At 35.7% G+C, this 14,717-nt stretch overlaps 1 protein-coding gene across 1 annotated transcript in view; it reads left to right on the top strand.

Moving 5' to 3' along the window:
• Positions 1–14,717, top strand: part of PXDN (peroxidasin) — a gene marked incomplete at both ends in the record, with an annotated part of 75,398 nt that overhangs the window by 26,757 nt on the left and 33,924 nt on the right. Inside the window, 4 exons of the mRNA XM_079550556.1 lie at positions 5,470–5,541; positions 12,062–12,133; positions 12,623–12,694; positions 14,472–14,641. Coding sequence (XP_079406682.1) covers positions 5,470–5,541; positions 12,062–12,133; positions 12,623–12,694; positions 14,472–14,641 — 386 coding nt within the window. The remainder of the gene's footprint in view (positions 1–5,469; positions 5,542–12,061; positions 12,134–12,622; positions 12,695–14,471; positions 14,642–14,717) is intronic.

Below are 14,717 nucleotides of genomic sequence, written 5' to 3'. Positions count from 1 at the left end.
CAACCTAGGGATTTGGGAGAAGGCAGAAAAATGAAAGTCACATAAATTTGTGCAGGCACATTGTTTGGTTTTCAGAGCTGCATTTGATCACATTTCTTAGTGTTATTTTTCATGTCTTGTCATTCCATAATAAAATTGTTTACTCTCTATAGAAATAGAGAAAAAAATAATATTGAACAAACTATCTCCATAAATTATGAAAGTCCATGATGATTTGTTGGCAATATTTTTTACAAAACATGTTTGTGTAATGGATCTGGTGCTTTGAAACCTGAGATACAAAATATAAGTGGAGTACTTAAGGTCTCTTAATTCAAAACATTTCTTTTGGTTGTCAGCAGCTGTGCAGAAATATTACTCAGATCTTATTAGCTCTTTATTTACATATCCTTGCTTCTGCAAAGCTGCAGTAAATCTGAGATAAAATGGATATAAAAGGCTGAACAGAGTTAACTGAGTTATTGTTTGTTTCCTATGCATTAATGTCTGTTAATACAATATCTATGTTTTTAAGTGGAGATCTTTTCTTCTTCCAGTAAAATCTGAATATGAAGTTAAACGTGGTAGTTCATTCAATTCTGTAAAACCACTGTCCATTTTGCTAAAGTATTTAAGAAGATTTTTTGCCTATTTTGATGAATTGATATAAATATTCTACAGAATTGTACAGCCATAACATTTATAAAATGTTCAAATACCAGCACAAGAAAGCTGAAATATACCAAATAAATACAGTTTAGCTGTGAAAAGTTCAGTTCATTAAGCCCTTGTGAAGTGTATTCTATGGAACAAAGGAAATAATTTTTTTTCACAATGGAATGTACTGGAGTAGAAATTAGAGGGAGAGACTATATTGCTCTTAAAAAGATAAAAACATTGTTCAGAATCTAGTACTGTACAGTAAAATCATCCAGAATAACTGGCTTTGGATGGCCTGATCCTATAGATAATATGGATGTAACTTTTCTTCTTCTAATAAACTCATTTCATCATCCTATTTGATGAAATGAGTTTATTAGCCCATGGTGTTGTGCTAGGTGATGAATAATTTTGAAAATTTAGGCTTTGCAGATATTAGAAAGTTTTTGTTTCTCACGGACTTTTCTTTTTTAGACTTTTTTGGAGAATTCTCGAAGAAGCCCCTGCATTTTCAAATGCCTTTTTGCACTATTCATTTATGAAATTGAGTTCATAGTTTTAAGAGGTGCACCTGTTTTCAGAATTATCGGTCAGTAGGAAAACATTTTAACAGACAGTGGCATTTTCTCAGCTTTCTATGCATTAAAAATACTAATTGTTGTAAAAGCTGATCCCTAAATTATAAAAAGAAAATTGCACATACAGTTTTGGAAGCTTATTTTTTAGACTTTTTTTTTGTTGTTGTTGTTCTTTCTGTAATCAAAATAATGACAACTCTATAAACATATTTTGCATTACTATATGCAAAATTTTTATATGGTCTTATGCTGCTTGCGGTAATAAGTGGTCTGAATCCATATATAAATCAGAAGGTTTCAGATGTTATCAGCTTTTTGCTGTGAAACTGAAAGGATACATCTTTCTGCTTTTCTTTCTTTCTTTCTGATTTCTTGCACCTTAGTATTGGCAGTCTGGTTCTTTTGAAAGGATGGAAAAAGCAATAGTAGATTGGACCTCATCCATAACACAGTTTCTTTTGCACTTAAGTAATGATGTGTAGTGTTTTGATCTTACATTACCTGTTCTGTAAAGGGGGAGTGCTACTGGCTACAATAAACTTTTAGAGAGTTGTATTAATATGAGCAAAATAGTTGGTAATATTTTTGAAATTTGTTGCTGCTCATATGAGATACTTGTGGTAAACTGAATATATTTTATTGACTTTCTGGGAGATTTTCAATTTACTTTTTGCTTATTTAGTTAATGGAGTTACTCAGTTATTACTGAAAGAGGAGACAGAAAAGCTTCTCAGTCTTGCAGTGTAGCTGTTGGTGAGCTTGTGGAAGCTGTTAGATTGTTCTTGATCCTGAATTGTTTCTTCTCCAAGATAGAAAATAATTGGGAATTGAAGATGGAGATGTATTGCACTTTGAAGCTGTAGGATGTGGAAGCAGTAGTGTTGAAAGTGAGCTTAAGATAAAAAGAAAGGGAGTTTGAGGAAGATATATGGAAAAATATAAAATATAGCCTAGCAATTGCAAAGAACTTTTCAGAAAAAAGAGAAGGTACTTTACATTTACAAAGCAGTAAGATATAAGCTAGTGTGAAGGAAACTATGTACATTAAAATGGAAAATAAAAATTTAGTAAAACATTGAGGCACGTTTACTTAATGAGAAATGGAAAGATCAGGAATCAGATATTAGGGATTGTGGGAATTGAGACTGTATGGAATGTATCAGTTCTGAAAATATGTAGAAGGAACGATCAATATTTGCTTTGCAATTGGTGAATGAAGCCATAGTGGTAGAAGAGGTGTTGTAGGTTTGCCAAACTGCAGAATCGCTGATCTTACCTTTCCCAGTATCAGATTATGTCATGTTTTCTTCTGTGCCTTCTGCTGTCATTGTTGCTATCATGGTCATGTCACTTTTTCCTTTGAATGCCACAAGTGATTACTGATCTCATTTCTCTGTGTCTCATTTTGGTAATTCCACCAGCAACCTTCTTTATATTTCTACATTAATCTCTCTGCTGTTTTTATTTACTTCTCAGTTTTACTGCATGGTATCTGATACTGTCAATACCTTCTCTTTTTCCTCCTGTCCCAAAGAAATAGATGTGAATCTGAATTTCATTTTATCACATGACTTTTTATACAGTTCATTAAAAAAAAAAAAAAAAAAAAACACAAAACACAACTTTCATAAGGAGTGTAACAGTATCTTTGATTTGAAACTATTTCTTTCTGATTTTCTGAGAACTGATTACCTATTTGTTCATTTCCAAAGTGTATGATCAGTAACATTGTCAGCCTTACTTGCATTTCTGGCAAGTGTTGTTTTTGTGAACTCTTCTGAAAACAGGAATAATTTTCAGAAAGTAATCTAATATCTGAATATAATGTGTTACCTTGTCATCTTAATCCACTGTTTATTCATCCTTTGAAGAATTCCAGTGATGTAGTTGTGTTAATAGAGCTTTAAGGTAGAGTGATTAACTACTTTGTCCATAATTTTACTTTAAATCACTTTTCTGCTAATGTGACTGGATGATAAATAGACAGATATTAAAGGTTAGGGCAATGTTTGCAAAGTACCTTTCTAAAAGGCAAAGCAGCCTTTTAGAAACACAAATATTTTTTGTAAGTGTATTTTCTGCTCTCTTCTCATTAGGTGAGTATATTTTTTTGCCTTTCTGTTAATAACCTTAGGGAAACATCCATATGGCTAAGTAAATGTGTGGCTGTCATGTCTGTCATACTACATGCATATCTTTTTGTAACTTTGAGTTTGCTGGGGTTTCTCTCTGGATGGGGAAAAACGGTGGACTGAGGTCACTTGACTGTCCTGCATCTGAAGGCTTTCTGATCAACAAGGAGAAAAATGTAGTTTAAAGTTGAACATAGGAGAGAAAAAAAAAAAAAAGAAAAAAAAAAAAAAGGCTACTCCATTCTTGACAGTGTGGTAGTAAATGTCTGAAAAACCACAGTCATTTTCCCAGTCATCCACTTGCATTCTTCACTCTGCTTTACTTGGTCTCCAGAAAAATAAATAAATAGAAATTTTAGCAAGGATTCTAATAGAAATTATTTCTTCGATTGATTATTAAAGGTATCTGAAGCCACTCTCATTCCTGGGTCAAATCAGAATGTTTGCACTCAGAGGAATAAGAGAAATTTCCAAACTCCTGAGCAGGACATGTTAAGAAAGGAAAACAGCGCCTTGACTGTTCAGTCTTGCAAATTTTCTAAGGAGTAAGAGGAAATGATGTATTTAAAATTCTCACTATAGAAAAAGGTAGAAATTTTTACCATTCAGACAGGAAAAGTGAGGAGATAAAGACTAGTAAAGGCATAAAGACTATGCACTATTATGCAAAATAAGCATAATACACCTGTTCTCTCTCTTTTTACATGAATTTCCAGGTCTTTACAGGTATTTCATATGACCGTATTATTTTTCATGGTTTAATTTATGCAGTCTTTTGAACATTTTAAAAGCCTCACAACCTCTCTGCTTTTTAGTTATACTGTCATTGGAGGTGCTGCACGTTTTGTTTAGAAGCATATTTTTGTTAAAAGTCTATATATATTGTTGTGTTCAGATCTTGGCAACTGATTTATTAGAAAACTTTAGATTCAAGGAAAAGACATTACTTCATGCTGTTCCCCAAAGTTGTCATGATGCCTACAACTTCTCTTCTTGAGGCCTGTTGTAAAGTGTTAGCCTTTGTCAAGCCAGTTTAAAAGCTGCCACTAGTTCCAGCAGGGAAAATATTTTATCTTTTGCCTCAAAAGATCTCTGCAGTAAGTTAATGAAGGCTGTAACAATAAAAAAAAAGTCAAAAACACTACTAATAAAGCTAATAAAGCCAATTTTGGTTCCAAATCTCTTCACCCTTTTTTTTTCACAGACATCCATGCCTGATTAACTCAGTTTCAAAGCGTTTGTCAAATAATTATGACAGTTCTTACTGTGAATCTGTTCCTAACCCAGCCTAAAAACAGATTGGCTGACATTGAACCCATAAACTACAGTTATCAGCTAACTGTATGATTTTTCTGAAACATTCTCTCACTAAACCATCGTAAATATTAAAAGCTTGATGATAATAGACTTGAGCACATGCACCAATCCATCTAGAACCAGGTATTATAGCTCTGTGGAAAAGGTAGAGAAAGCACTTGTGAACATACTGGTACTCTGCATATGTTTATTCTGTCTGTATTATGAATGGGGACCTAATGTCCATCTTCTGTATGGGATAAAACAAATAATGCTGTTTTATTGATGCAGTATCAATACTCTGACTTGTACATTTTTTTGGTCAATATTAAAAAGGTGACACAGATGGCTTTATATCAGTGTTTGTTCTTGAAGTCCATTCAAAAGACAAATTATGTCACAATACAAATATTTGTACCAGTATTCACATGAGATGTTTTAATAAAATAAGAGGCGTGCTGTATTCCAGAAAAGGAACTGACACAATCTTGTCCCATTAAGATGAATTTCTTTTGATTTTTGACAAGCCCATCAAGAAAATGAGGGGCAGAGAAGCAATAAGTCATAACAGTGAGAACGGAGAAGCCAAAGATCAGCCAGGTGATAGCCTGCAAGGCCCCATAACTTGATTTTCTAGGCAAACATTTGGGATGAATTTTCAAAGGCAAAGTATTTTTATGTGTATGTGTTTAGTTTTTGTTTTGTATTTTTTTTTCCTAATATGTAGTGAAAAGACTGTCTTCATGTGTCAACTTAATTCTTCTTTCCCACCTTTGTGTAGCTCCTGTTTGTGTACTAATATTACTGATTGTTTCTTGTTTCAGCTATTTGTACAAGAATGAAATCCAGTCAATTGACAGGCAAGCATTTAAAGGACTTGCCTCTCTAGAACAACTGTAAGTGCCTTTTCTCTTCTGTGCTGTCATCTCCATGATTCCCCTGCAGAGGAAAAGTGCACACCCTGATCCGTGCATCCTGCCTGCATGCTCTGCATGTCTGCTGTCAATGGGTTGTTAGTCAGAGAGCCCCGTAATCATCTGCATGTGGAAAAACAAAATTGATCTCTGTGTCAAATTCCTCATTTCCGTGTTTGTCTTTTTTTTTTTTTTTTTTTTTTTTTTTATTTCTCATTTGCATTCCCCATGTTGTGAGATGATGTGGAAGAGCTTTGATGAAGAGGCAGTGTAATGGTGGAAAATGTTGAAAACTAATGTGTATTGCTTACAGAGAGTTTTTTTTTTTTATTATTTCATTTCTGTAGATTTTATGATATTGTGATTACTTTGCAGCAGTTACTTTGTGCCAGTGTAACTAAAGCTGAGCCAGTATCTTGAAGTTTAACTCAGTATTGCTATATTTTAAAACAAAATTAGATTTTAAAATTAAGATTTTAATTTTATTTATACTTGCTAATGATTGCTGTGTACAGACTTAAAAATAAGGACGTTCACTGCTTGTAATCTAGATGTTCTTTGTCTTATAGAAAGTTTGGTTAAAATCTTACTCTTTTTCCTGTATAATGACTGAAGATGAATCTCTTAAAATGAAAATGCAGTCAGTAGTATTACAAAAATTAACTGTATTGGTTCTGTTAGGTTTAAGTATGTGGTTTGCTTGTTTTCAAAAACAGAAAGCATTATTATGCATTCAGTATAACAGCATTTAAAAAAACAGCCATAAAATGCATAGCTCTTTAACAATCTGACTACCAAATAACAACACTGGACTGATGAATCTTGTAGCATGTGAATTGTGAGGGCTGAAAAACTCTATTCTACTAAGGTATGCACCAGTTTCCTTCATAGTATAAATACCTAGTGAATATTAATGGAAAAAGTGTGTATGTGAAATAAAATGGCATTCAGAATGTATACAACGTTGTTCAAGCTCATGTTAGAGGGAAGTGGATGTGATTTGTTTCCTAAGCACATTTCCTTTTCCATTTGCTTTAGAAATGATTACTGCAGTATATTGACAGCAACTGGTAGCGCTTGCATGCTTCTTTTCTGTGTAGAATTTTAAACACTGAAATCCATTTATTGAGTCTCTGATGATTCCAAAATATGACACAAGCCTGATATGCTGCAAGTGTCAACAGTGCTACATTCTTCTTCTCCTGGTTCCTGTTCATCTGTGTTAAGGCTTAAAAAAACCCACATATCATTGTGGATTATTAACATGTTCTCAATGGACTGTTCCACTAGGCTGCACTTGAGCCTCTCAGCCAGCAGTGATATCACATTGTGCCATCAATATTATTCTGTATAAAATCAAGCTTTTAACAAAGTCAGCCCCATAAATAGGTTCTGGCTGTGGAAGGTCTATTTTACCCCAATATATTTGAGGAAAGACAGTGTTCACAAAGCTATATTGTGTGAACATGTTCCCAAATCCTCCAGCTTTACATTGTGATAGGGTCAATAGCTCCGTATGATTTTTTTCGACTTGATTATTAGAGACACTTTGTGACCTGGATGCACTCATTTGGCCAATATTATTCTCCTTGCTCAGCAGAGTTCTTGGGGCAGAGATTGCAGGTCCACACCTCAGGGGAATACTTGTTTCACAGTCATATCGTGTGCTCCAGTGAAACAGAATGAAACTGACGGTTGATTTTAAAATTGTTTTTATTTATTTATTTTAATTGGACTACGCACTAAACATTTTTCTTGCTTTTTTTTTTTTTAATTCTAAAAATATATTTTGCTTTTTGCTTTTATTCTCCAGTAGTAGTGGGGAGAAGCTGTAAATACAGTTTAGCTTAAATAGACCACTGCATGTATGTAAGGGAAGAAAAAGAACAGCAGCCGCAAATGCTGCTCTTGGCAGTATCCCACTAAAACCTCTGCAAGAGATTCTTTGCTGCTGATGTAGTAGAAATACCTTTTTTTTTTTTTTTTTCTTCAAATTTCTGCCAAGACAATAAGATCTTTGAATCAGATCTTGAAACTCACTTGTGCTAGAGTAAATTCTAAGAACAGTTGGCAGTTTTAGGTGCTTGAACACAGTGAGAACTTGAGCCATACGTATTTCATCACGTAACTCTTCAGCCAGGCAGGACATGAAGGGAGAAAGCCATCAGATTAAAAGCAGACAGTTAGGACCAGTTTAGACCTTGCTGAATCTGCAGGATTTGTGTTTGGATCTGGCAAATATGATACAAACCTACAGGAAACTTGCATTTTTTGGAGCAGATGCTGGAAGACATCCAAGGCACTTGAAAGGCAGCCAAACCTGCCCTTGTATGCTTGTGCTTGTACAGCTCTGATATACCTTTGTACGCCACTGTATAAAACACTGAACTGCAATAAAATGTCACAGATACCTGTCTTGGGGGTGTTGTGAGTTTTTGGCATCTGGATCCCAGGTTTGAGCTCTACGTTCAATCAATTTCCAGATGCATGCACTTGTTGGTAGGTGGATTTTCTGGTGTATTTTTCAGATTTCAGTTATAACCTGTGCATGGATTAGGGACAGAATACTTTCTCTGCAGTCTGTAATTAGTGGGAGTCACATAAGTATTGTTGGGGTTATTTAAATCTGCTTTTTCTTAGTGGAATACTAATTACCCATTTTCCTTTGACTTTCATATTAACATACTAATTTTGCATTTTTAAACTGTTCCTGAAGCTTTGCTGCAATTTGTATTCACCTGTACATCTTTGTGGAAATCAGTACATGAAAAATATCGTCTTATATGCAGTGATGCAGCTTCTTACATTTATTTATTTTTCCAAATACAATTTTCAATAGCTTTTAGCTTTTGCTATGTGTTGGCTTTTTTTTTTTTTTTTCCTAAGGTTTATATTACAAAGAGCTCCTGCTTGTTACATAGACTTGTGGGGGTTCATGAATGTTCATCATAGTGGAGTCTGATTAAATAAATATGACTTGAGAATCATAGAATCATTAGGATTGGAAGAGACCACCTTAATCATCTAGCTCAACCATCATGTGCAGTACCTCTTTGTTATTCTTTGATAAGATTAGCTATGGTCAAGCAATCTATGTGGCTGTAATCTTGCTTTATTTTGAAAATCTTTTAAGAACAAATTCAATAATCTCCTATGCATCTTGTTCCAGTACTTTATATCATTATTGTAATATCTAATCTTAATCTCTTATTATGCTATGGAAGATAGGATTCAAAATTCTTTCCTGTGAAAGAGAACAGGACACAGCCTGTCAACACAACCCACAACCACAGACTTGGCACAGAATGGGTAGAAGACTGTAGAGGAAAAGGACTTGGGGGCGTTGGTTGTTACTCAGCTGAACATGAGACAGCGATGTGCTCAGATGGCCAAAAAGAAAATGGAATCTTGGTTTGTATCAGAAATACTGTTGCCAGCAGGAGCAGGTAGATGGCTCAGCTCTGGTGAGGCCACTCCTAAAAGTAGTCTGTTCACTTTTGGGCCCCTTACTACAGGAAAGACAACAAAGCCCTGTAGCGTGTCTAGAGAAAGGCTGGTGAGAGGTCTGGAGCACAAATCTTACAAGGAACGTCTGAGGTAATTGAGGCTGTTTAATCCAGGGAGGAGAAAGCTCAGGGAAGACCTTACAGCCCTCTACAACTACCAGAAAGGAGGTTGTGGCAAGATGGGGATCAGTCTCTTGTCCGGGTAAAGAGTGATAGGATGAGAGGCAATAGCCTCAAGTTGTGCCATGGGAGGTTCAGGTTGGATATTAGGAAAAACTTCTCTGAAAGATTGGTTAGACACTGGAATAGGCTGCCCAGGGAGATGATTGAGTTTCTGTCCTCCAAGGCGTGGAAACATGTAGATGAGGTACTAAGGGACATGGGTTAGTGGGTAACATTGGTGGTAGGTGAATGATCGGGCTAGATGATCGTAGAGGTCTTTTCCAACCATAATGATTCTATGATTCTATGAAGATGTGATGCATGTTTAACATCTGATTCTGTTCGCAAGTAGCCTGAGAAATTGGTCAGAATTCTTTTTTTGAGGTCACAATTTAAGAACCTGCCCTGCTACTTCATTGTGTGAAACGCCTGAGAACATTTGTTAGCTGGGTACCTTAATTAATTAATTAATTAATTAATTACTCCTGCAGTCAGCATGGTTTCTGATAATGTAAAGTTGACTGTTACAAAGTACTTCAGTGCCTGGATTGCTGCGATTGTATCTGCAATATCCAAGGATATGAATAAGGCAAGGTTTACAAAAGAATTGTTGTTTTAGTTAAACTGATTCATTTTATTTGAAGAAATAGATAACTTTTCAGACACAAAACATATTTTTTTCATCTTAAATTATTGGAGACTGGAATACTGAACAGCAACTAAGAGCAGTTGCTTTGTATTTAATGAAATATGCATCTTTTCAGCCATCCAAAAGAAGTGTCCTTTCTTTTTCTATATTTGCTGAAATCATCTCCAATCCAGGGACCTGGGAAAGGGACTGTGCTTCAGTATGCCTTTTCCCCCCAACCTTATTTGTTGTAGTAAGAGATACTACCTGAACATAGCAATCTTGCCTTGTCATTGCCAGAGAAATATGAGAAGCACGTAGGAAGGTTATTTTATTGAGTAGGTAAGAAGGTATTGGGACTTGTGGATAATAAAAATGCAAAGAATTACCGATGTTAAAAATAATAAAAAAAGAATTCCTGCTTGCTGCATAAGATGAAATGTGGATGTAATTTTTTATTTTTATATTTTTATCCAAAAGCAAAGCTGTTTTGGAAGAGGGTACACTGCTGTTATTGTCTAGCTGTGAGCAGATTGGGTGTGGAGAACAGTGCCTGAGGAGGGTTAAACACTGAGCCTACTCCACTAACCCTTCCTCAGGGCTGAGTCTCGCTGAGAGCTTTCTGCTGTTCACTGTGGAATTGGATGAAATGCATTCGAGATATCTGTTTAAGTTAGGGGAAGCTGGCCAGCATTTTCAAAAATAGTCTGTAGACTGATAGGCAGAAGCTTATTACTCATTTTGTGCTTCCTAATGCAAACAGGATCAGAATCTGTTCTCATTATGATCTGTGGCTGTGGGCATGCTTGACGCTCTGATGCGCCTGATCACATCTGTGTAGATTTTTTTTTTTTTTTTTTTTTCTTTCTTTCTGTCTTTCTGTCTTTCTTTCTCCCATGATCTCCATTCATTGCTGCCTGGCCTCGCTCACGCTCTGGCTGTACTCTGGGGAGCTGGGCAGCTGCCAGCCACGCGCCTGGCGTCTGTGCCCCATGCATCCTCCTGTGTTTGCAGATCAAGCACTCGCAGCCACCTCCGCTGGAGCTCGCAGGCCCTGCAGGAGCTCCCATGGCCTTCTTCCTATAATTCGTGCCATGGGATATATTTTTTTTTTTTCCAGCAGATTTGTCAGTCAGAGATTTTCTCTGTTTTGAAATGATGAGCTTTTTTCATTCTTCAGCCCGTGGTGATGTTCCTGAGTTTGTCAGAGGTAGCAGGAAATTTTGAGAGGATACATATGAATATAATTGGGATCCAAAGTCTATAAACACTTTCACAGTTTTCACAATTCCTTCAGTTCCCTTTTGTTCTCTCCTCTCCAAAGCAGTGGGATACCTACACAGCACAGTCAGGGCTGGCATGAACCTGCCATTGGCCCTTATGAATAGCCCATTGAATAGCCCTTATGAATAGCACCAGTTGCAGATTAATAATCTGGTTAATTGCCCTGTTCCATTAGACTCCTTCAGAGTTACAGGGTTAACTGTATAGTATTCGTTGCTGCAAAGTATTAATATCTTACATGAGTATCAGCAGTGTATCAAACAGCACAGCTGTGTTAGTTAACTGTACACCAGTTGCTGGGAAACCTTTCGTCTAGGAGTGAGTCAGTCAAAATAATTTCTTTTCTTACAATTTTTTTTTTTTTTTTTTTTTTTTTGCTTTTTGAGATTGGGAGATATCTAATAACTTTAAATGGCAGGATTCATGGACTAGCACAGGTTATTTCTCAGCATCTTTTGAAATTTTCACTTACTGTGATGAAAATGAAAACAGTTACATGCTAAAAATGTTATTCTGCAGGAAAGTAAATGTTTTTAAAACAACTTGTAACACTGTAAATTTGATAATTTTCTTTTTTACATGTGTACTCATTCAAGGATGCACACTATTGAAAGCTAGGTTTGGCAAAGTAATTCTTAAAGTAGTGTCTCCAAAAACCTCCGAAGTAAATGTCTGAACAATTTTTTTGCACGCATATCTGCATACAATGTATAGTGGTCTGTAGATCCTCCTTGTTTGTCACATCCCCTATTTCTCAGAATCAAGTACAGGATCCAGATTTCAGAAGAAATTTAAGCTGCTATGTCATGACCATCTTTTAGATGTGTAAACCAAGTTTAAGCAGTAAAAAAATGTTTTATAATATTTAGTTTCATTAAGGACACTGTTTCAGCATTTCTCTTTTTGTTTAACGTATTTTCAGGTATCTGCACTTTAATCAAATAGAAACATTGGATCCTGAGTCCTTTACCCATCTTCCAAAACTTGAAAGGCTGTAAGTTTGTTTATCTTGGGGTAAGATATGGAAGAGTCAGCTTGCTTCTTTGTTTGATTTTTTTTTTTTTTTTTTTTTCTCTGAATTTTAACTGTTAAGTAGCTTTTGCCAAGAACACCTTGTGCAGGCTGACCTTAGGAACATTGCCTGTGTTATATTTTTCTGTTGCAAAACTATTTGTCAAAGTAGTGGTGATTGATATTTGGCCTAAATAAATGTTGTGAATGGGGAAGATTTATATTTTGAACCCCCTTCTTTTTTTGGCTGATTTATTATTATGTTGCTTTTTTTCCTGTATGGACACACCAAATACACCTTAGAAGCTATCCAAAAAATCAGTAGCCAATGTTAATGAAAAAGATTATTTTAAAAATAATAATAATAATTGTAAGACTGCTTTCTCTTAAACTACTTTCAGAGTAATGTAGACAAAATGCATACATGTCAAAATCTGAAATATTTCGTGCATATTTCTGTGCTTTTTAACAGATTTTTACACAACAACAGAATAGCTCATTTGATTCCTGGAACATTTAGTCACTTAGAATCTATGAAGAGACTGTAAGTAAATTAAACTGTTAAAGTGTATCTCATCTTGCAGTGTTTGTCTTCCTTGACAAGTCTTTTCATTCAGTATTATAAATTTCAAATTATTTTTTTTACTGTGCTCCAGTTGCTTCCTTACACAGAGACAATTGTTTCATATCCTACCATCTTTAATGACCGACTAAGTCTTTTTGTTTGTTTCCTGTCTTCAAGTTATTTGTGGTCATATGATCATGTTCACCATCAGCCCTTTGTCATCTAGACTATATGATATACACAGCTCTTCTTTCTTTTTCTTCCTTACTAGGAAGGAAAAGTAATAACTAAGTATAACTTAAGTAATATAATAAAATAATAACTAAGTGCCTTACTAGGTGATCCTTTTATGTTATCCCTGACTATTAGATTATTTCAAGTGCCTTGTTTAACTGTTTTTCTTATCTGATTATAAATAATGTCTGTTGAAAGCTGCTCAGAGATGCGAGAATGTAATTATCACTTTCAAAACCCAGTTCCTCTTGAAATGCCATTCACATAGAAAATTAGAGGCTTCTTAGTCCCTCAGGAGCACTTCAAATTTTGGCTTAATCTTGACAGAATGCCTATTCTTAGCATCACCTAAGGCAGCCATTTTGAAAAAAACATAACCTTTTGTTGGGAAGACCACTGAGGATGGGCTGTGCCACACAAACTCATCGGCCAAAAGAGATCACAAGGGAAATAATAAGATGATGTTACTGCAGCGCTGCTACATTAGGGCCATTGAGCCAGTTCTGAAACCACACTTTTAACTACAGAGGAGAGGTGGAATAAAGTAAATTTTGATGATGTATCCACCTTCCTGGAGTAGTCGCTTCACTTGTATAGTGCTTGAGGTCCTGAGCAAACAAAAAAGGGGTGTTTCTTCATATAAAATAAAGGATTCTTTTGATAGTGACCAGTACTGGGATGGTGCACTGGGCTGGATTGACTTGCTCTCTTCTGAGCTGTTACAGCTTATCCCTAAGGCATTTGTAAGGCAGGTTGTAGAATGTTTTTTTTTGTTTGTTTTTGTCTGTTTATCACAGAGCAGCAAGGAATACAGAGTATCTGAGCATTTGAACTACAGGTTAAAAAAAAAAGAGAGAGAGAGAGAAAAAGTCTCCCAAAGCCACACCAAACTAAAGTTATTTTGCCGTGCAACTTGTTTTCATTAATATATAGAAACATTTAATACTACAGATTTCTGTACTTAATGCTTTTTTTTCTACAAAAAATACTTTTTTTCTACAGGGCTTTACCCTAGAAAGTGCAGTGTTCCACACAGTAACTGAAAGTCAGCCAGATTTATGGGTTCTCATTATAGGCAGGTGTGTTAGGAGGTTACTGACCCACTAAACTCAGTGAAAGCTTAGCCCTTAAATAAAACTGTGGCTCTTTGTGTCAGTTGCCTGATCAGCAAAATGGGAAGTTGTAAAACTGTCAAGTTAACTGTGAGGTTACTGCAGTAACAAGTAATAAACAGAAACAATGTGGGGAGAATGGTGTATGTTCCTTTTGTAAGCAAAGTTTGCATAATTTCTAAATAAATTCAGATTTTTTTGCATTGATTGTTGGAGTTAGAAGAGAGATGTTGTATATATGCTTGTTAGGTTGAACACAGGCCTACCCCTATTGTAGAAAGAATACATGTTTTTGTAATAAAGACTGCCAGAATGCATATAAGCTAAGTGACAACCATCTGTATCTGAGTCTGCCCTTTGTAAATAGTTTGAGATTGCTAACAAGAATTGTGGCTGCTTGTTCCATGCAGGCGTTTAGATTCAAATGCTCTTCACTGTGACTGTGAAATCCTTTGGCTGGCAGAGCTGCTGAAGACATACGTGGAGTCAGGCAATGCTCAGGCAGCTGCTACCTGTGAATACCCACGCAGGATCCAGGGGCGGTCTGTGGCCACGATAACACCAGAGGAACTGAACTGTGGTGGGTTTGCTGCTTTGTCCTTACTTCTTCAGCATATTGAACATAGCCAGACTGCGTTTTGTTGGTTAGAATTTGC

The sequence above is a fragment of the Tetrao urogallus genome, assembly GCF_951394365.1.
Source record: "Tetrao urogallus genome assembly, chromosome: 2".
Classification (NCBI taxonomy): domain Eukaryota; kingdom Metazoa; phylum Chordata; class Aves; order Galliformes; family Phasianidae; genus Tetrao; species Tetrao urogallus.
The sequence above is the reverse complement of the archived record's forward strand: the minus strand, read 5'-3'. Positions and strand labels throughout refer to the sequence as shown.